The sequence below is a fragment of the Leucopleurus acutus genome (genome assembly GCF_964270905.1).
Source record: "Leucopleurus acutus genome assembly, chromosome: 3".
In the NCBI taxonomy this organism is placed as follows: Eukaryota; Metazoa; Chordata; class Mammalia; order Artiodactyla; family Delphinidae; genus Leucopleurus; species Leucopleurus acutus.
Genome location: NC_139145.1, coordinates 119335988 through 119358486, shown reverse-complemented (window position 1 = coordinate 119358486; position 22499 = coordinate 119335988). Strand labels below are relative to the sequence as shown.

Genomic DNA, 22499 nt, shown 5'->3' with positions numbered 1-22499 from the left:
TTGCTCCGTCTCTTCCTGTGTCTGGCTTTATTTGCAGCAAACCAAGATGGAGTATGAGTGGAAACCTGACGAGCAAGGGCTTCAGCAAATCCTGCAGCTGCTGAAGGAGTCCCAGTCCCCCGACACCACCATCCAGAGAACCGTGCAACAAGTATCCTTTCCGAGGCCTCGCCGCCGCCCGCGCAGCTTGCCCTGCGCGGGGCCCGCTCTCGGCGGCCGGGTAGCTCCCGCCGCCCCTCCCCCTCCTCCCGCTCCCCGGATCCCTCCGCCCTCCGTCCGCCAGCCCGTGAGGAGAGGCCCGCCCGCCGCCGCCCCTGCCCGCCGCCTCGCGCACGCGGCCCTCGTGCCTCCGGTTCGGAGCTCCGCAGCGCCCGCCGGCTTCCGGCCCGCGGGAGGCTGGAGGCTGGGGGCTGCTGGCCGCCGCCCGCGATCGCGACATGTGAGTCGGCCGCCCGTCACGTCCCCGCCCGCTGCTGACCGGCTGACGGGGGTGGAGAGCGGAGCAGACGGGTGCCGGCGCTGACCCCCGACCGACGCCCCGGCCCAGACAATGCGCGGAGGGGGCGGCGGGCAGAGCGCTGTATGCGCGGCGGAGATCGGCGGCCTGAGTGGGGTGGAGCTGGCGCGGGGTTTGAACCGCCTGGGTGTTGGGCCTGGGGTTTCTGCCAGGCCCTTGCCCGGAAGGGCTGGAAACCAAGAAGTGAGGGGTCTCGGGCCTCACCCCGGGTCTGTTCGTGCCAACACCTGTTGCGAGCTCCCTGCCTCCCACGTGAGATTTTCTTTTTAAATCTTTGGCTCAAGACGGTCTGCTCAATTACCAAGTCTTTACCGAGTTTGCTGGTCCTTTTACTACGGATTTAGAGGCAGAAAGGCTTAAGAGAAGAAGCAAAACCTCTACTGTGTGCTTTCTGTAGTGCCCTAAACTGTGGTCAAATGGAGAGCTCTTGCTGCATCCAATAAGGGAAACAAATTCACCCCATCAGAAATAACCGTTTTATCTCTTATTTTAAGACGAAGTTAATTGTTTAGGAAACTTAAGTCTGCTGTTTGCAAAAAAAAAAAAAAACAACTCTTTATTGTTAATAAACGGAAGATTGCTTAGTATGGAATTTGGTAAGTAAGCTCTTTTGGCGTAGTTTGGACGTATTTAAATTTAAAACACTATAAACGTTAAGTTAAATACAGTTACTTGAGAAGTTCTGGTAAATAAGTTTCTCAAAGAAGTAGTACATTGCTGTAACTTAAAACTTTTCAGTAGGTAAGTATCTAGCCTTTTGGTTAATTAATACTGCTTATTTTAAAATGGAGGTGTTAATGATTTAGGTCTACTTGGTTTGTTTGGGTTTTTTTTAAGCCATTTCGCTTGTATACTGCTAGTACTGAGGGAAGAATAGTCGTTTTGGGGTGTATTGGAGCTTGTATTTGAAACATTGTTGTGGCTCAGTCTTAATTTGTGTTGTCATAGCTGTAGAAATGATAAAAGTTGATATTTGATGAATTGTAGGTGCTATGTGACAGTTAATTTCTTAAGTTAGCCAATCCCAAAACTGCATTGTAATTTCTTGTACAGCACTGTATGTCATAATTTTTTGTTTTAGTACATATTTATTAAGTACCTTTTATATGCTCAGTACTATGCGTGCGCTAGGAATCAAATTTACGGTTTATTCTGTGTGCCTGGAGCATAGTATGCCCTCTGCATAAGGAACAAATTAAATTTCAGTAGATAAAGGTTAGTAGTATTTTAAAAATACTCACTGCTTTATATTTTCAGAGTGCCTAATAACGACCTTGTTCTTTTATGTCTCCTTTGGAGGGAATGTAATTATTGTTTTTGTATAGGCTTGAGCACTTTCAGAAAGACCGTTATACTATTATGGATAGATAGCTCAAGTCCTAAGAAAGTGAACCTTATCAGGAAATATTTATAAAAGATTATTAGCTTATCAGCATGCTGTTAATCTTGGCTGTTCACTAAAGAAATAAATCACTAGGGTTTTTTGGTCAAAGAAAGTACACCTTGGAATTTTTCTAGAGAAATGTATTTTGATAGTTAATTTATGTTCTGAGCACTGAACACTGAGAGTATTCTAGTGTATAATAAGTAGCTAATATGGTGTTCCTAGAGTGTGTATCGTGGATTTAATTCAAAGATTTAGGTCTATTGAGAAAATTCTGTCTAATAAAACACAATTAGAGGTGTTATTAAAAAGCATGTTAGGGATTAGAGGGCATGAAGAAAGACATAGTAGAGCATTATGTCATTGTTGCCTGCCAACAGAATGAAATACCTGCATGTTGGTGTCACTGGAAACGTTAGGTCTTGTTGGGGGGTGGGGAGGCAGAACTGTAGAACTGTTGCAGTGTGGCAATTTTATAACACTGACTGTTATAAGGTTTGATGTGTAGACTTGCACATAAATAGCATTTTATCTTAACTTTTTGAATTCTAAAGAACAAATGAGTCTAATAAAAGTACTTTAAGTTAAAAGGCGATTTTATAAAGTTAATTTCCCTAAGTGATCTTTAAGAGACTTGTTTTTCTTTCTTTGAGATGCTTTTCATTTTTGTCATTATTTTATAAATACCTTTCTGATTAGGGTTTTTTTTTAAGTTCAGATAAATCAAAGAAATTGTTTTGAAAATGTTTTTCATACGATATGCGCCTTGCTGAAGGTGGAGCTTGGCTTATGTTGTCTTGAATATAATTGATGTAAAATATTAATATTTCAGCCATAAAGCGCACAAGAGGTTTAACACGACCATTGGTGTGTTCTTGAATAGCATATTGATGGTTTTAATAAGATAACTTTTATTCTTACTGGAAAAAATGCAAGGCTAAAAATCACAAAAGAGGTTCTTGATTTTAGGTTAAAACTGCCTAATTCCTTCCTTAGATTACACTGAGAAGTTTCCTTAACTACTGTTTGTTCTAGAAACTGGAACAACTCAATCAATATCCAGACTTTAACAACTACCTGATTTTTGTTCTTACCAAATTAAAATCTGAAGGTAAGTAGGGTTTGTGTGGTAACTACTTAAAAGTTTCTTACACTTCAGATTTTGTCTTTGAGATGTGTTAAAATATACGAAGGGTTACTTATTTCAAAGGATTTCACTTTGTAGTAACCCACTTGCTTTAAACATGTGGAATGAAAGAGTTACTATCACTCTAAGCATTTGGATGCTTAATGAGCATTCAGTTGTTAATTGAGTGTTTTTGTAATAAATTCACTCATTCTTTGCAAATGAAAAGAATGTTGTAAAGTCTGCTTTGGTGTTTTGGTGTTTTGCTTCAGTCCTTTTACATGAATGTCATAGAGACTGATTTCTTTTAATACACAGATTGAATGCAGGATTTGCTAAATAACTGTATGTGTGATCATATTTGTATGATTCAAAGTTCATATAACCAAAATGAAAAGTCATGTGTAATCCCATCACTCAGAGACAATTGTTAATCTCTTAATTCTATACTCCTTTATATGGCTATGTACTGTTTTAAATTTTAACCAGAAAAAGGATAGTTCTATTTATAGACTCCTGTAACTTTTTTAAACCTTGTAACAGTATACATGAAACTTTTTCATTAACTATTCTACAACAGTTTTAAATTACCTCTATAACAGCCTGATTTTTAAATGACATGATCATCTGATTTTTAAATGACACGATCATTTGATTGTTTCTAATACAAGTAGTGTGTCCATCTCGACCTTATTCATTTTACAAGTATTTATTGAGCACCTCTTCTCTGCCAGGCAGTTTGCTCGCTCAGGGGCAATAAAAGTGAACAAAATAAATGAGAATCTGCCCTCGTGGCGCTTACATTGTAGTGACAGGTGTTCTTTGTAGAGTTATTTGAGTATTCCCTTCCTGGAACATTGTCAGACACCCAGAAGCACTCAAGTATTTTTTGAGCAACTGACTGGCCTCTAAATGAAAGCACTATACCCTTTCAGAAGCCATAGTGCAATTAGTAAAAACTACTACACTTGGAGCTGAGAAATAAGTCTTAGACTCTGACACTCATTTCACCTCTCTTGCTTTTTTCAGCTACAAAATGCCTGTGTTAGCCTATCAGACCGTCCATAAGGTTTCAACTCCAAGCACTAGCGAGTGGGTTAACGGCCTTAAAATCTCACTAATCTTGTGTTTATTCAGATTTTAATAATTCATGCACAGTATAATGATTTATTTTGAATTATTTTCAAATTTTCTAGTTAATTTTAGGGATTTTAATTTGTGATTGAGGCATGTAAGAGAAACTTTAAATTTTTAAATTTTAAGAAACTAGAAAGTCCTTCAACATATCTTTACATTCAGCAATTAATATTCCTAGTTTGATAAATATACGTTAATATGATGTGTTATTTCTTAATATAGAAATTTTATTTTTCCCACATCGTAGTTGTAATCAGATAATTCTATAAGGACTTAAAGATTTAGTAAATGAATTTTTCTAAACTATGTTGTTTAACTTGAAAAATTTAAGTTTGTTTTCACCAAGTCATCTATTCTGTCATGTCTTCATCCTGAATTCCAAATATTAAGATTGGTATAATATTATACTCTTTCTTAAAACTTTCTTGGGCTATGAGGTACATCAAGTATTTTTAAAAGCAGACAAACTTACAATTCAAATAGCAGGAGAGGTTGGGTGTGTAACTGCCTCCCAAAAGACCTATTAATTACAAAACCACAAAATGTTGGAAAGGATTTTATGTAATACTTAGTATTTCTTCCTGTGTTTATTCATTTATTTGGGACACAAGTTTGCTATATCTAGTTTTCTATTTAAAAAAATTAGCATTGTGGCCATCCATATTAGAGAAGGAACATAAGTAAATTCTTGAAATGAAAATGCTTATTTATTTAGGGACCTTTTTGCCATTCCTCATGTGAATTTGTTTACACTAAATCATGGAGTAAAATTTTAGATGTGGAGAGACCTCAGAGATTAGCTCATCTACTTCCCTCACTTTACAGATGAGAATTGAGACCTAGTAAAGTAGTCTTTTTAAAAAGAGGACGTGGTTAATTTTGGGCTCTTCTAAATGAATTTGGGACTGGGGATATTTTTAATTAAAATAAGTATTTTGATATAAAATGTTTTATGTTTTTAATTTTAAATCATTTCACTTAGTGATTTTTTTTTTTTTTTGCGGTACGCGGGCCTCTCACTGTTGTGGCCTCTCCCGTTGTGGAGCACAGGCTCCGGACGCGCAGGCTCAGCGGCCATGGCTCACGGACCCAGCCGCTCCGCGGCATGTGGGATCTTCCCGGACCGGGGCACAAACCCGCGTCCCCTGCATCGGCAGGAGGACTCTCAGCCACTGCGCCACCAGGGAAGCCCACACCTCGTGATTTTTTTGAAACTTCATCTTGTAATCTTAATTGTAAAAATGATATAGTGTATTTCTTATAAACAAATACACATGCCATTAAAAATTACATGACTGAATTATTAATGGCTGGCTTAAGAAAAGCTTATTGCTCGAGGAAGTTCAATTTATAAAGTTAAATAAATCTATTCATTTATTTTATGGAAGTTTTAAACTTTCAAGAGAATTTAGAAGTGTTTTTGTTTCATTATAAGTTACTGATTGAATGATGGTAATTGAAACCAGGAAGAAATTTTTAGAGGATGGCATAAAGAGCTCGTAGGCTCTATTGCTGTGATGGCTTGAATGGGGTTTATATGCAAGGAAACACTATCTTTTTGCCTCCTCCTGTCCTGTACCCCTGAACATTTCAATGCCAATCAGACTTTGAGAGCATACTACTAACTAGAACAAGCTTGGGTGGTTTTATTTTTTAATAAAGCATGTAAAACAGTAGTGCTGAAACAGCATATTGTGTTCAATACACCAGCTGTTCATGTCTTCCAGCCCTTTGAGGAGGGTGATCCTGTACCATGCATCAACTGTAGGCTCTGGAGCCAGGCTCCTAAGGTTGATGTTTTGGCTTCCCCACTTCGTAGCCTTGTGTGACTTTGGCAAAGGCCTCAGTTTCCTTCATTGTGCAGTGGAGATAACAATTGCTGTCTCATGAGGTTGTGAGGATTAAATGCAAACTACTTGGAAAGCACTTAGCAGTGTTTAGTACCTAATAAACATTCAGAAAATGTTAACTGTTGCTAATATTGTTGGTGATGAGGCCAATTGTTAAAGCATTGGTTATATTCTAATATTAAATTGGTTCTTGGAAAATTTGTTAGTACTATCTACGGATTAAACTTCTTTTACGTAGATTGTATTTTTTAAAAACTTCTGGAAATTTAAATACTGTTTTACTCCCCACCCCCCCTTTTTTTTTTTAGCTCAGAGGCAAGTGAAAGACATGATATAAATGAACGGCAGTTATTTGTATGTGAAGGTGATCCCATATGTTCTTTGTCCACTTAATTTTTTAATAGGATATCTTTAGTGACTAATACTTTCAGATCTGTAATTTGATGTTTATATCAGGTACCAATAAAGCTTGAGTACATTGGCCATATATAAACTAAATTAACTTAAATTAAATCAGTGGTTCTCAACCAGGTGCAGTTTTGTGTGTGTGTGTGTGTTTGTGTCCGCTGCCCAATGAGACATTTGACATTATCTGGAAACATTTTTGGTTGTCACAACTTGGAGAGGTAATACTGGCACCTATGGCCAGTGATACTGCTAAACATCTTACAGTGCACAGGACAGCACTCCTCAACAAAGAATTACCTGGCCCAAAATGTCAATAGTGCCAAGGTTGAGAAACCCTGAACTATAAATCATGGAGCTAATCCTTGGATAATCATTTATGGTATTTTTTTTCCTGGTTATAGCAAATTAATGAAATGTTACAATCAGTTTCTGAATACATTTTTAAAGTTACCGTTCTTGGTATATTTTGAAATGAAAACTACTTTAAAACTCAGTGCTGTTGTTACTTTGTTACAGATGAACCCACAAGATCTTTGAGTGGTCTAATTTTGAAGAATAACGTGAAAGCACACTTTCAGAACTTCCCAAATGGTGTAACAGACTTTATTAAGAGTGAATGTTTAAACAATATCGGTGACTCCTCTCCTTTGATTAGAGCTACTGTAGGTAAGTAATCTGTCACAATTTTGCTTATCGTGTTTTTAACTGGGTTGGTTTCTGATACGGCAGACCATTTCCATTGGAATTTTTATCATCCATTTCATGTTGAATTGTGATGGGGAAAATTTTTCATTGCTGCTTTTGAAATAATGTTACTAAAAGCTCTCTTAATCCAGTGAGACCAGGTTCACTAGTAGTTGCTTAATCAAAGTTGGTTACAGTGGGGCATTAACAAGTGATATTCATCTAGGACTACTGTTTTTTCTGTGGGTTCCTTAATTATGTCTTCCTTGTGTCATACATGGGGTATAATTTCCAGTTTCACTTTCTTTCACATGTGAAAAAAACTTCTTTGTAAAACATCTTCCGCGCAGGACCTTAGATTTTCACTATATCCCCCCCTTGTTTTTAATTCATATTTGCCTTGTCTGTACCTAATTACAGTAATTTTTGAGTCTTTTCAGTGTTCAACTTGTTTTTAGTGAAAGAACAACTTTCTACCATTTTATGAAAGACTGTTAAAATGCTTAGTTCATAGTAACTGGAATAAGTAGGTTTGGGAGCCAATACAACTGACTGTGGGTAAGCACACACATCATCTGGTAGAAGTGGAAATAGACATGTACTGCACAATAGCCCACCAATGGGTAGATTCCATATGCCATGGGGTTTCAGCAGCTATGTTTTACAAGGACCTGGAAAGCTTCTGTTCCTGTGGCAGGTTGGTTAAATGGAATTCAGTTAAGAACCTCCAGTCATTTTCATTAAAAGTTCTCTGCCTTTGTATATTTTGTCTCATGGTAGGTTTGAAAAGTACCCAGTTCATCTCTTACTCACAAAGCAGAGGCTCTGTAACTTCCCTCCAAATATTAAATATTGCCATTATTAACGCTGATTTTTTTTGTTTGTTTTGTTTTGTTTTTGCGGTACGCGGGCCTCTCACTGTTGTGGCCTCTCCCGTTGTGGAGTACAGGCTCCGGACGCGCAGGCCCATCGGCCATGGCTCACGGGCCCAGCCGCTCCGCGGCATGTGGGATCTTCCCGGACCGGGGCACGAACCCGTGTCCCCTACATCAGCAGGCGGACTCTCAACCACTGCGCCACCAGGGAAGCCCAACGCTGATTTTTAAATAGGATATGTAGAGGGCATTTATAATTTGAGGAAAGGGTCTCCCTAGGTTATTCTCTTGGACCCTCATATACTCCTGATTTTCTACCAGACTCTTGACAGTGGTAAAATGGATGGTGTACCAGTGTATACCAGTCTTCTTAAAATTTTTTTAATCTTAACAGTACATATGGTAAATCTTGCCAAGGAAGTGTATTGGGAAGGACCACATTTCAGTGACTGGTAATCCATTAGAGAGGTGTAAAATTGTTTCTCCTTGTTAAAGAATGTATGGTTTGTAATTTTATTATTTCAGTGAACATCCTTTTATGTATTTCATACACAGGTGAGAAAGTTTCTATAGAATTCATTCGTAGAAGTGGTATTACTGGGTCAGAGTGTGTTTTTTAAACATTTAAAATTTTAATAGGTATTGCCAAGCACATCAGTTTTCACTCCCATCTTTGTTGAAACACTGAGAATTACAATTTTTCACTTTTTGCAACTGCGTTGGCATTAGAATATTTTTTGAGAGTGGATGAGATTATATGGGGCCAAATTAATTTGAATTTGTCAGTCTGTCAACATTCTTTAATATTCTCTCAGCAGAAGTCATGAATGTCAGCAGACTCTTAGTACCAAGTTTTAGTTTGTGTTTAATTTTTATTATTGCTTGTTTTAAGACATGTTTGGTTTCCTTTAGGCAGATCCAGAAATTTCTCTTTCCCTCAATTCTTTCATGTTTTAACTTCAGGAAAGAATACATGGCAAGAAGGAACAGATCTGTTAGTCTCGCTGCTTTTTGATCTTACCAGAAGGCCACTTAATTGTACGGGTTATATCTTAAAAATGCTATCATTTTAAGACCCTTACCATGTAATTTAATTTTTTTAGTGGAGAGTAAATCTTGGCTAACAACTTTACTCTTTACATTTTTTAACTCTTTACCATTGGGAGCAACCTTCTCAAAACTAACAATGGAAAACTTAAAGAGAATTTATATACACAGACAGTAGAATTTGCTGTTCAATAATAATTATTGAGTATTTACTATATGCCTGGCATTTTGTGTGCCTATCTCACTGAATTCTCAAAATAACTATGAAGAGAGAACTTTTTCTCTTCTTTTAAATTTTTTTTACAGAGTAAAAAATACAGAGTATTTTGGATTACATATTATTTGCCTACTGTTTATACTCTTAATTAAGGTGCTAAAAGATCTATAATCACCAGGCATATTACATTACGTTACTAATACTAAATTTACTAAGGTAGAGAAAATACACAAAATTTTTGTGTTACATACATATTTCTGTATTTGCATGATCCTTAGCTATTACAGCTAAGCCACATAGCACAGTTGAAATAATCCAGTCAGAGTGACATGATCAGTCAGCCTGTGCCAGTAGCTTCCATGATCCAAGATCACTTTGCCAGTGATTCATCCTTGGAATGTTCTGGGCTAATGGCTCATCTACTTTTTCTCTCCCTGCCTTGAGTCATGGCTTTGATCCTAGGTTAAGTCAGAGAGCTGTTACCTCTTTTATGTGTTTTTATTTGATCTAACAGACTCATACTCATCACCCAGTGATAAGTGCTGCTAATAACATTTTGGTGTATTTCTTTCTACTCTTTTGTATATAATTTTTATAAAATAGGGGTAATTTTAATTAGTAGACCTATTGTTGGAGAAGAGCAGGTTGTAGTCTTTTGTACAGGTACTTGTTAAAAATACAAAGAGGGGAAAAAAAAATACAAAGAGGGTGAAGTGTTGGCAAGCAGGATTAGAAGTGGATCTGATTTATGTTGGAGTTTCCACAGATGTACTGTGGTGATACAGTGATCCGTGGTGAATGTTACTGTTGACATAGTTTGCAAGTCGTACACTGATTTGGAACATTTAAACTGTGTGTGTGTGTGTGTGTGTGTGTGTGTGTGTGCACGTGCAAACGTGAGCACTCACATTGGCTTGTGGTGGTTCACAAGGCAGTATCTAACATAATGCAGGCAGATTTCCTAAAGGGGTGTGTTTTCTTTCAAGGTATTTTGATTACAACTATAGCCTCCAAGGGAGAATTGCAGAATTGGCCTGACCTCTTACCAAAACTCTGTAGCCTGTTGGATTCTGAAGATTACAACACTTGTGAAGTAAGGATTTTTGCTTCATATATAATTTTTCTTTTCTATTTTTCTTTTCATGTTTATTAGTAATACTGAGAAAAAATAATTCCTCTGAAACATATAACTTCAAAACTTAGAAGCCTAAAGTTACCTTTTTGTTTTCTGTTAGTGATCGTGTATCTTACTGTTTAAAGACCGTTAAGTTATAAAACCTCTTTACTATATTTCCTACAAGGAAATGTCTTCTGTTTTTTGTATTTTAAAACTATTCTTGTGTGTGTGTGTATATGTAATCAGCAGAGCAATTGTCGAGCTTAATCAGGTGAAGTAGTATTTTTTGAAGATGGACTTAATTAAATTTACCAAATTCCCAGACTGTGGGTACATTTTCAGTGTCTCTAAGTTGTTTTTGTGCCTCTTGTTGTATGGTATGTCTGAGGTATATGTAGTATAGTTTTTTGTTTGTTTGTTTGTTTGCGGTACACGGGCCTCTCACTGGTGGCCTCTCCCGTTGTGGAGCACAGGCTCAGCGGCCATGGCTCACGGGCCCAGCCGCTCCACGGCATGTGGGATCTTCCCGGACCGGAGCACAAACCCATGTCCCCTGCATCGGCAGGCGGACTCTCAACCACTGCGCCACCAGGGAAGCCCTGTAGTATCGTTTTAATTATATATTAATTATAATCTCTTGTTTACCACTGATCAAATCAGTAGCAACCTTTCCATTTGGGGAAATGAAAGGGAATCTGTATGGATTTTTTTCCTATAATTTCTTAATGAGTACCTTAACCATTTCTTTCATTAGTAGGCTTCCAGTTTGGATAGAAATCTGTTTTAAATAGAAATCATTTTAGGTGTTTTGCCTCTCTTAAGGCAGTGACTTATCTCCCTCTCAAAAAAGAGCAAGGCTTGGAGGCAGGGCAGGTACAAAAATAACCTAATAAAAAGGAATCAGGTGGTCTTTTTTTTTTTTTTTTTTTTTTTTTTTTTGCGGTTTGCGGGCCTCTCACTGTTGTGGCCTCTCCGGTTGCGGAGCACAGGCTGCAGACGCGCAGGCTCAGCAGCCATGGGTCACGGGCCTAGCTGCTCCGCGGCACGTGGGATCCTCCCGGACTGGGGCACGAACCTGTGTCCCCTGCATCAGCAGGCGGACTCTCAACCACTGCGCCACCAGGGAAGCCCCAGGTGGTCTTTTTGACTTAACATTTTGTTGCCAGATCTGACTTGGGGAAGAGAGGACCAGGGAGAGGGAAAGCTAGCAAAAAGGAGTCTTAAAAAGTCACTCTTCTCCCTCCCTCAAAGAAAAAGAAAACAACCTTGCATTCTCATATATACATTTTCTAGTAATGCCTTGGAAGGTTACAGAAAAACTAAAATAATAATATTTAGCCATCAGGTAACAGTTGATTAAAATTTAAATAGTGCTTTGGTATAATGATAACATAAAAGGAAGCCAAAATTTTAAGCAAGCACTTTCCAAGAATAAAAAGTTTAAACTGATAATCATGAAATTGTGGAGCTACTAAGTCATACAGGATTCTTAAATTAACCTGTAGTGTAGAGAATAAGTCCCAAGATGCTGCTGATAGAATTATAAGCAGAGTAAAGTAGGTGGTTGAGGTAACTGGTAGGTTAGATATTATATACAGGAGCTCTCTAGGTAAGCCACTTGGTTGTAAAGTGGTTGTAGGGGAAATTACCAAATTGAATTGCCTGCCCTTTTAACAACTTTTGTCAATGAATGGTTTACATATAAATAATTTTTTGATGATAATTAAGACCTCCATTTGTGCTTCAAACAGAGAAGTGGTACAATGGTTAAATGCACTTATACGTAAACATAGAGTTTTACATTGTTTTAACAAACTGGTATTTAATAAGAGAAAAATTACTGTTGACGTAAAATTGGCAAGAATACTGCAGAAGTTTTTAAATTAGATGATATTATTTACAGTCCCTGACGATCAAAATTCTAATTCTAAGACATTTAATGCTAAAATTAAAATGTACCATTATATTTAAACTGAGGTTTTAAATAACTCAGTGGTATAATAAATTTCTTTTATAGCTGATGATTAAATGTATGGATTTTATGATGCAGGTTTTATGCAAACTGGGAACATTAATCCATACAAATTAGTGAATATTCCTCAATTTGCTTTTAAAATGGCTTCATTTTTAATTCTAATCATTGAAATGTCTTTTACAGGGAGCATTTGGTGCCCTTCAGAAGATTTGTGAAGATTCTGCTGAGATTTTAGATAGTGATGTTTTAGATCGTCCTCTCAACATCATGATTCCTAAATTTTTACAGTTCTTCAAGCACAGTAGTCCAAAAATAAGGTATCTATATAGCCAATATTAAATTAATTTATAAACAGATACGAACCTGACCACTTACTTATTTTGCACTACCTAGTATTTTTGCGATTGGCAGAAGATAACTGGCTGTTCTATAGAGGTGGACTTGATAATTGAAATCTACTCCTCTAATGACAGCCTGTGAAATGTCACTCTGCTGAAATTTTCGTTAACTATGACACTTCTCCACCATCTGCATGGTTAATTACATTTATAATGGTTAACAGTCAGGCTTTTAAAGTCCTTTGTGTGAGGCTGAAATTCAGTGTGTTGCAGAGTTTGTCGGGGTTGACACATACTGTGGAAAAATAGCGAGCATAAGGGATTAGGTAGTGATTCACAGGTGTGTTATGCAGCACATTCTTTGTAACAGGCAGCAGTTGTGCAGAAACCCTGAACAAAGTAAAGTAGCAAGGCTTTCTGAACGATCAAAGCCAAGATCACTTAAGAGGGAACAGCAGTACAAAGTCCCTGGAGTTAGGAAGAAACCTTTTAGGGTGACAGAAGAAAACGATTTTGTAGCACAGTAGGAAATGAAGCTAGAGGGGTAGGGAGTAGCACATTACAGGGGCGTGTTTATGCCAGTAATCGGCACGCTGTGACCCGTGTGGCCAAATTCAGGCGTGACTTATGAGCTACAAATGATTCCATAGTTTAAAAGGTTGAAGTGGGCGGGTGGGTAGTAAAGCTGCCACAGAGGTCTTATGTGGCCCACAAAGCTTAAAATATTTACCTTTTGACGTTTGGCAGGAAAAGTAGATTCCTACTGGAGCAGTCTGAACAAGGATATTATGTGATCTTATATGTGTGTCAAACAGGTAGTGGGGTTTTGCATAATGGAAATTGGGAAACCAGTTAGAGCCTCTTGACATAGTCCCGATGGGAGATTATGGTTTGGACTAGAGGAGAAGTGGAGGTAGTAAGTGATTAGATTATGGGTATATTTTTAACAGTAGTGCCATTAAGAATTGCTATGGGATTAGATTAGGTATGTCAGAACACATAGGCTGTAGAACAGTCCGCATTTTCAGTTTCAGAAGGAATGCATACCCATTATTTTAAAATCTAAAATAATTCCCATTATGTCCCCATCCAACCTCCCACTCTTAAGAGCGAACATGTCCTTCCAGACGCTTTTCCACTTTCTTAGTAGCATTAACATATTGCTCCACAACCTGCATTTTTCACTTAACATGGAAAGAATGTGAAGGATATGTTTAATACATAGGGAATTTTGACTCATTCTTTTTAGGGTGTGTGTGTGTGTGTGTGTGTGTGTGTGTGTGCACGCATGGCTGTACATACCCTGTAATATTTTTATGGAGGAACGTTTAAATTCTTGCCAGTCTTCTGTAAATGGAGCAGAGCTTCTTCAATTAGTGTATTTTGAATTTTGTTTCTAGGTCTCATGCTGTTGCCTGTGTCAATCAGTTTATCATCAGTAGAACTCAAGCTCTGATGTTGCATATTGATTCCTTTATTGAGGTAAGATTTGTCCTCCCCCCACCCCACCTTATTTTTGAGGAGGTTAGAAACTGTTCATTGCATGTAGTTTTATTTTATAAATACGATAATTTATAATTATGAGCTGTCAATATTTAAATTATTTCTGATAGTATTAAAATCGGGTACAGTATAAACTTTGTGATTCTCGTTAACTGAAAATAAAAGTACTTTTCCTCTCACTGAGTTTTCTACTTGTGCAAACATTGATTATGGTATGTCTGTGTTTAATATCTTGATTATAAAAATTTCTACCTCAATATACTGTTCAAATTGCATATGGACATTAAATCTCCCAGCTCATTTGTGATATTAGAAACATGAAGAGGTTGAATAAACTTAATTTGATAAAGAATCTGAAGGTATAAATTAAAAGGATAGTACTTCTCTTTTTCCATTGGTTTTCAGTGTAAAATGAGAAGTTTCAGGGGGGAAAATTGGCTGTTAAAGCTCAGCGAGCATTTCTAATGGTACTTTTTAACTTTTTGATAAAAGCGGAAAGACAACAGGAGCATAGTTTTTTGGCCATTGAATCCTAAGCAGTAGAATTTCTTTTCAGAACTTCTGCTTGATAACAGCGATTGTGAAAGGATTATTAAAGTTCCTTTAGCACTTCACTTTTATTTTCATCAAATGATATTTAAATAGTCTATTCCTTTTCAGCTCTTCTTTAAAAAAAAAAAGTCCTTCAGAGACCATATTTCTGGTATTCCTGTTGGGAAATTACAAGAAAGAAGTGGGGGAAATTATGTCTTTTTTTTCTCATCACTTAAATTGACAAGCTTCTTCTAAACATCTTTTACCAATAGACTACAAGTAGTAGCCATTAGAATCCTCAAGCCATTTGAAAATTGAAATGAAAACATGCATCTTAAATACATTTTACTGAATACATACTGTGACTCAGGCACTGTGCTTGGTGGGTAAGGATACATAAAGAAATTTTATGCTTCAAGGTGTTTTCAGTCTAGTTTGGTATAGAGGGTAGTGGACAGTATTAGAAGTCTGGAGTAAGACTGCCTGTGTTCAAATCCCAGCTCCACAGCTTAGTAGCTTGTTAACCTTGGGCACCTTATTTAACTGGTATTTTCAGTTTTTATAAAATAAAGCTAATAATAGACTTACCTTGTTGGATTGTTAAAAAAGGTATTGGCTAAAAATAAATTGGAACAGTGCCTGCTACAAAGTAAGCACTCCACATGCTAGCTACTGCTATTATTTTTAGAAGCAGTAGTAGTTTTTGTTGTAATTATAACAACATTAGTGTTCTTCTCTCGTGACTTATTAAAGAGAACAGTAATAGACATACCAGCATCTTATACAGAAATATAATTTAGAATAAAATAAATTCTTTCTGAAAATAAAAATTCCACAGGTCCATACTCAGCAAGTGGAACAAGAACGTTTCCTGACATTTAATGATATTTTCCATTAGTGTTAAATACCACATTAACACTTCTGTGCTACTTGGTAATCCAGTAAGATTCACCCAGTTCTTCATCCTGTAAGAGTAGTAAACCTCCAGAGGAGGCGCCTGACACGTGGTAGGCTCTCAGTAACTATTTGCTAAATCAATAACTGGTTAGTTTTCTTCAGTCACCAGTGTTTTTATCGGGGGCTGAAATCATGCCTGCCACATGTGCTGGTACTGATGAAAAGTGTATTGGTTACTAATACTTGGCTATAACATACCTTGGCAAAGCTGGGTATTCATACTTAAGAGAACATCATATTTCACGAAGGATTTATATGCGCAGCACCTGCTGGAAAAACCGTATTCTTTCTGACCATGTAAAATTAAAAGAGCAACTACAGAGTTTTGAAAGCCTCAGAAGTAGAGATAGGACTTGGAGAAATGAAAGTTTTAAAAATGCTACTACAACAGTACTTCACATATTGTCACATTTGATATTTAAATTTTTCCATTGTCTTACCCGTTTCTTGTAATATGATTTCAGGTTCATCTCTCTGGAGATGTTTCTGTGGTCCTGGGAAGAGACAATGAGACGCATTGGATTTTACTTAATTATTTTAATCCTCTTTTTACTGCTTTCAATATGTGTGTGTATGTTGTGTGTAAATAAAGTAAAACCTCAGGAGTGAGATAGGGAAGGCTTAATTGTTTTTTCTTCTGACATCTCCACTTGAACCTCTGCAACAGACAGCTTTTTCTAGTGGAGGCTTGTTGGTATAATGAAATGAGTGTGGACTCACCCATGATTTTGTGAAAACCAAATTCAGATTCCCCCACTTGCTAGCAAGTTATATAACGTCTAAACTTGTAAAATTGAGTAGCAGCATCTTAGAGTTGAGAAGGTTAATTGAAACAGTATTGTTCATTCACACTTTTTTTTTAAACCTTGTAGAGAAACTTAACAGCATAAGATCGATTGCTACTATTACCATTTTTTCAATAGTTAACTCAGTGAACGACAGCAGTTTAGGGTCACATTGTTGGAAACTCAGTGTATATTTCCCAATTGTTGGTGCTTTTATAGAATGTATGCCTATTAAGAATCAGTATTGGTAGGAATAATCTCTTAACAGACAGTAATTTTGAAGAGTAAATCAAACTGTATTTTAATGATTATCTCTAATTCTGGGTGATCTGGGTGAATGCTCCTATGTCCTAGTGACATGGTTTTATTCTCATAAACTAAAGATTACTTCAAGATGTAATACTCCGAAAAATGGCTTTAGATCATTTACCAAAATCATAGTTTTTGGCAGTTATCATCCTGCGTCTGTCTTACTTTATAATCTAATGCTATAAAGTATTAGTAGGGCCAGTTAATTCATAAGCCTTTATCTGTACAGTATCTTCTTAGGGTTTCTTTAAATGTTGCCACCTTGCAGATTATTGGTTGTTATGTATAAATCTTTCTAGTATGTTGGAATACTTAACTAGAAGAAAATATTTCTTGTGCAATAGAATCTCTTTGCATTGGCTGGTGATGAAGAACCAGAGGTACGGAAAAATGTGTGCCGGGCACTTGTGATGTTGCTTGAAGTTCGAATGGATCGCCTGCTTCCTCACATGCATAATATAGTTGAGGTAATACAAGCAGTTTAAAGGCTTTCTCCTCATCTTCCCCTCAAGAAAAATCTTGGGCACAAAACGTATAGTGTGAAGCCACTGTCTTCCAATTTATTTGTCACATTTGTTGCGGGGGGGGGGGACTATAAAAATTAGTTATCATCTTAAAGTTAAAAATTATCTTTATGGCGATCTTTCTTTCATGAGATATAAGATGTTATAGAGGGGAATGTTGTTTAAAGGAGTAGATAGCTTTTAACCAGTGTAACTAAGAAATATTTAGGTTATTTGTATTTATTCGATATGGGTTAGGCCAATAAAACTATAATACTTAAAAGAGTTTGTTTTTGACCCGTTAACTGGTAAATTGATCTGATCAACTTTTGATTTATTGTAACAGTGGTAACAATTTCTGAATAGAAAATACGTAACCATTATAGTGAGTTCTAGCAGACCATTTAGATTTTAAAAGGCTCTCTTTCAGTCCTTACGTGATTAAAATAATTTTACTAGGATATTGTAAGTATGTTGAGCACAGATAGTTGTAATTAAAGGAAGGAATACATAATAACATAATTATTATTAGGACAAAGTAATTTGTTGGGCAATACTCATTATTGCTACAGTCATACCTAGTTTTCATATTGCTGAATATAGTTGTACTTAAAGGATGGCATCTAAGACCAGTTAGAAGAAGGCTAGCATTCATGATGTTCAGTAACTCCCTTTCTAAAACCTTAGGAAAGATAGTTGTAGTGATAAGGATATGTAGAAGCAAAAGATGGGGATAAATACTTTCTCTCTGATAAAGATATTCTCTCTGTAAAGTGTTTAGAAGAATCAGGTGAGGTTGGTTGAGAGTTTAGTGAGAGTTTGGGGTTAACCAGAAAGTTAAGAAAGACATATAATCATTTGCCACGTCACAGCTGGGGAACCTAATTTACAAGGCTACAGTTCTTTCTTCAGCAATACCCAGCATAGTAGTAGAACATGGTAGGGGCTAGCCTGTCACAGCAGTTGTGTTGCTGTATTTTGACGTGTGAGATGTTTCATTCAAGAATTCATCACTTGACCCCAGATTCAGTCCCAGGTACATTGGGAATTCATGCCTTTGATTATGTTTATTTTGTTTTTGCATGTAAGGTTTTTTTTGGGGGGGGGGTGGCCACGCTGTGCACCTTGCGGAATCTTAGTTTCCTGACCAGGGATCGAGCCCAGGGCCCTGGCAGTGAGAGCGCCAAGTCCTAACCACTGGGCTGCAGGGAATTCCCAGTATGTTAGATTTTTAAAAGAAGGGTAGATTTGGATAGATTTGGAGATCAGAAATGTACCTCCAACTTAAGAGTGAATTTGGCTTGGTATGTTCAAAGGACATGAAGGACATGATAAACCTATTTTATTGGCAACTAGAAATTATATAGTTGACAAAGAAATGCCACTACTTTTTTCCAAATTAAAAAAAAATTAATTTTTGTAATTGTATAATATCTATATATCTTTTTAAATATGTGGAAGTATATACAGTTGACCCTTGAACAACACAGGTTTGAACTTCATGGGTCTACTCATTCCCAGATTTCTTTTTACTAAATATGTACTGCAGTACTACACAACCCAAGATTGGTTGAATCTGCAGATGAGGAACTGGATACAGAGGAACCGTATATATAGAAGGTTGGCTATAAGTTATAGGTGGATTTTTGACTGCTTGGAGGGTTGGCATGCCAACCTCACTGTTCAAGGGGTAATTGTAATTATAAGACAGCTTGGGTGGTTATGTTATAAAAATGATTGTCCATTTTATGAACAGTTTAATGGTGTTTTTTATTTTGATGCATCTATGAAGACAGTGTTTGAATATTAATACTTTTTAAAAATCTCAGTGGTTTCATGAAACAATATACGCCTATATAGAAGCAGATAAATATGAATTGGAACTTTACATTAGGCAACATTCTAAAGCAGTAGTGCTTAAGTTTGGCTGCTTTTCAGAATTGATTAGGAAGCTTTTTTTAAAAAATCCAAAGCCTAAGTCAAGAACCACTGTAAAAGTGCAAGACGCATAGCAAAGGACCGTTAACTTGCTGAAATTAGATTAGGTTTATTTTAATTGTATGATTTAAACTGATTAATACTAAGCCTCCCTTGTTTACAGTACATGCTGCAGAGGACCCAAGATCAAGATGAAAATGTGGCTTTAGAAGCCTGCGAATTTTGGCTCACTTTGGCTGAGCAGCCAATATGCAAAGATGTACTCATGAGGCATCTTCCCAAGTAAGTGTTCCTTCTTACAAATACTCCCTTGTTGTTAAATTTAGCAGTGATTCCTCATTTTCATATTTTTAGGTTACATTCTTATGCCATCAGGTAATGAAGTTCTAAAGAAGTAAGACTTAATTTTACCGATGCTATAAGTAAAGACATTTTTAAAGAAGCAGTTACTTTTGTTTTCTAAATTACATGAGGGTGGTTTATGCTGAATTATAACTAATTTTGGATAATCCATGGCACAATTTTTTATAATCTTATAATTTGACTATGGGGTCTCATGGATTTCCTACTAGTTGTGATGCTGTGCAATTTTTGGTTAATCTATTGTTACGCCTATTTTTAACCCAGTGAGTGCTGTTAAATCAGTTATTTTTTTTAATATATTTTTTCCAGTCTTATTGAGATAAGTTGAATTTGATATAAAACATATTAGTTTTAGGTGTACAACATAATGATTTCATATATTAAAGTCAGTTACTTTAAAAAGTAATGCTCATGTTCTTTTGAAAATAAAGAAAATACAGGCTCATAAAAGAAAATTAACATGTAGAAAACTTAAAATGTCTTGGATTTCCACCCCCTTGAGTCATCACTGTTAGTATTTTTGGTGTGTTGTCTTTTAATGTTTTTCTCTGTGTTAGTACCATATACCAAATGTGATATATTCAGAGTGTTTTGGGAAGAAATAAATTTGGTAGTATGTACGTGGCATCTGGCTATAGTTGATGCTTAAATATTTGATTTTACTATTTTGTGGTTGGCTCTTTTCAGTTATTGTAAGTTGTGCACTTTCCTCCATGTCATTAGTCTTTAAACTTTCAGTACTGTTCCATCATGGTGTGTGTACCATATATATATAATCGACTCTTCTTCTTTTGTTGAATGTTTAGTTGTTTGCCCTTTTTTTTTTAAACTCATAAATAATCCTGGACTGAGCATCTTTCTTTGTCCATAAGTAGTGATTTCTTTCAAGTAGAGTTCTTAGAAGTGATTTTTACCAAGGTCAAAGGGCCTGAGCATTTTAAAGCATCTTCATAAATATTCCACATAGTTCTCTAGGGAAGTTATACCAGTTTACACCCCACCAGCAGGGTCCCATCTTGTCACAACTTTTGCAATCCATTAATAATTTTTCCAGTCTTAGCCCTCCGGATGAGCAAAAAACAAAACCGTTTGTTTTAATATGTTGTTGTATTAGTGGAGTCACATTTTTTTCAGAAGTTAGGGTACTTGGATATTCTTATTTTCATGTAGTCAGTTAAGTTCCTTTTCTTTTCCAATAAATTCTTTCTCTACCGAGAAAACAAAGCCACTTATGTCTTATTCCAGTCAATCTAGAATTTATTTGGGAGTAAAGTGCAAGGTGATGTGCTAAATGGATTTTTCCCCCCTTAGGAAATTCATATATTAATTATTCTCTTCTCCCTGATTTGTGATTGCAGTTTTATGATATGCTTGTTTCTTACCATAGGATCATATAATCCTAAAAGTTATATAAACAGACATTCTTATAAAACTGAAGAGATTTTATTAATGAAAACCTAAGCTGTAACATTAGGAGATGATAAGAGCAGTTATAGGTTGGTGGTCTCTTTCATTACCCTGATAAAATCTAAACATTGGTAAGCAACCAAGAACTTGGTAGCAGGCTAAAAGATCAGCAGTTCCCATTTAGTTGTATGCTATGTGCGAACATTAAACAACCCATTCCAGTGATAAATGGATTTGATTTATATGTCTTCTAAATGACTGGTTTGGGAACCATTTTTAGATTAAACAAGACTGCTTTTATTTTTGGTTCAAATAGTGTATTGTGAGGATGGGAAAATATCAACATCAGTCTGATCCGGAGATTAAAAACACAGTAAAAGAACTGTTTTTCCTATATCTGTTAACCAGATTCTTGTTTAGTATGAGCAAAAAGTGTTTGCTGAGGAATCAAAATTGTTAATGTGATGAGATCTTTCTTACTAAAATGAATTCACATAGAAAGCATTAAGGTAATAAAGAGTAAGGTTAAATTCTTTTATCTTTCTGGGCTGTGTCGTATATTCTTGTTTTTTCTTTTTCTGTTTTTTTTTTTTTTTTTTTTTTTTTTAGCCAGTACTATGCTCTGTTGATTATTGAACATTTGCTAATATATTTTGTTACCTGGTAGAACGGGTCTTCTTTTTTTCCCCTGAATTATTTTTTTTCCACCTTTATTCTTGTACATTAATATCTCCTGGGGCTTATTTATGAATTAATCCATGTAAAACAACTAACCCAGTGCTTGGCATATACTTAAGTACTCAGTAAACATTCATTGTTGATATTAACATCATTGCCTTTCCATGATGTTGCATTAAAATTCTCTTCTTGTTTTCTACATGAGGCTTCAGGAGAAAGCTTCTTAAGAGTTAGATTTGTTAAAAAATAATGATCTGCTTTGTATGATTGGAATTTGTCAGACACATGCCATATTGCCACGTGGTCACAGTTAACTCCAATATCTCTTTCCTACCTCACTTTTTGACTTTCCCCGCCTTATCAGTCCCCTATTTCCTACACATCTTCTTATTCTTTCTCTATCTGGCACAGATATCATGATCCACAAATCAACAGTACTGACCATAAACCTCTAGCTGCCCCCTGCTCTGGATTAATCGAACTGTCTTTGCTACTTCTTAAATACTGTTGGGAAAAGTTACACTGCCAGGAGGATTGGTGGCTATAGAAATCCATGGTCTTCAACATCAAGTGGACCCTTCATACCATCTGCCAATTTTTCCTGTTCCAGATCAGCTTTTATCTTCCATTCACCAGAGCAACTATTTGATACCTTTATCACTCTTCTGAAGTTCTCTTCATTCAATTTGAGCACTTCTGTTTTGTAGGGAAAACAGGTGACCCTTCACGTTTTCCCCAAAACTTATAGATACATTTTCATGTGAATTATCTTCTTCCTAACCAGGCTTTCTATTTATGGTCTTGGATAGCATAATTTTTTTCTTATCCTTAGGGACCTCACTCTATC

At 36.5% G+C, this 22499-nt stretch overlaps 1 protein-coding gene across 1 annotated transcript in view; it reads left to right on the top strand.

Annotated features, from left to right (window-relative positions):
* The window catches only part of TNPO1 (transportin 1), an 85240-nt gene that overhangs the window by 33433 nt on the left and 29308 nt on the right, over positions 1 to 22499 (top strand). The window contains exons 2-9 of the mRNA XM_082836474.1: positions 38 to 151; positions 2937 to 3012; positions 6939 to 7088; positions 10232 to 10338; positions 12521 to 12654; positions 14076 to 14157; positions 17108 to 17230; positions 19368 to 19486. Of these exons, the coding sequence (XP_082692600.1) occupies positions 38 to 151; positions 2937 to 3012; positions 6939 to 7088; positions 10232 to 10338; positions 12521 to 12654; positions 14076 to 14157; positions 17108 to 17230; positions 19368 to 19486 (905 nt within the window). The remainder of the gene's footprint in view (positions 1 to 37; positions 152 to 2936; positions 3013 to 6938; positions 7089 to 10231; positions 10339 to 12520; positions 12655 to 14075; positions 14158 to 17107; positions 17231 to 19367; positions 19487 to 22499) is intronic.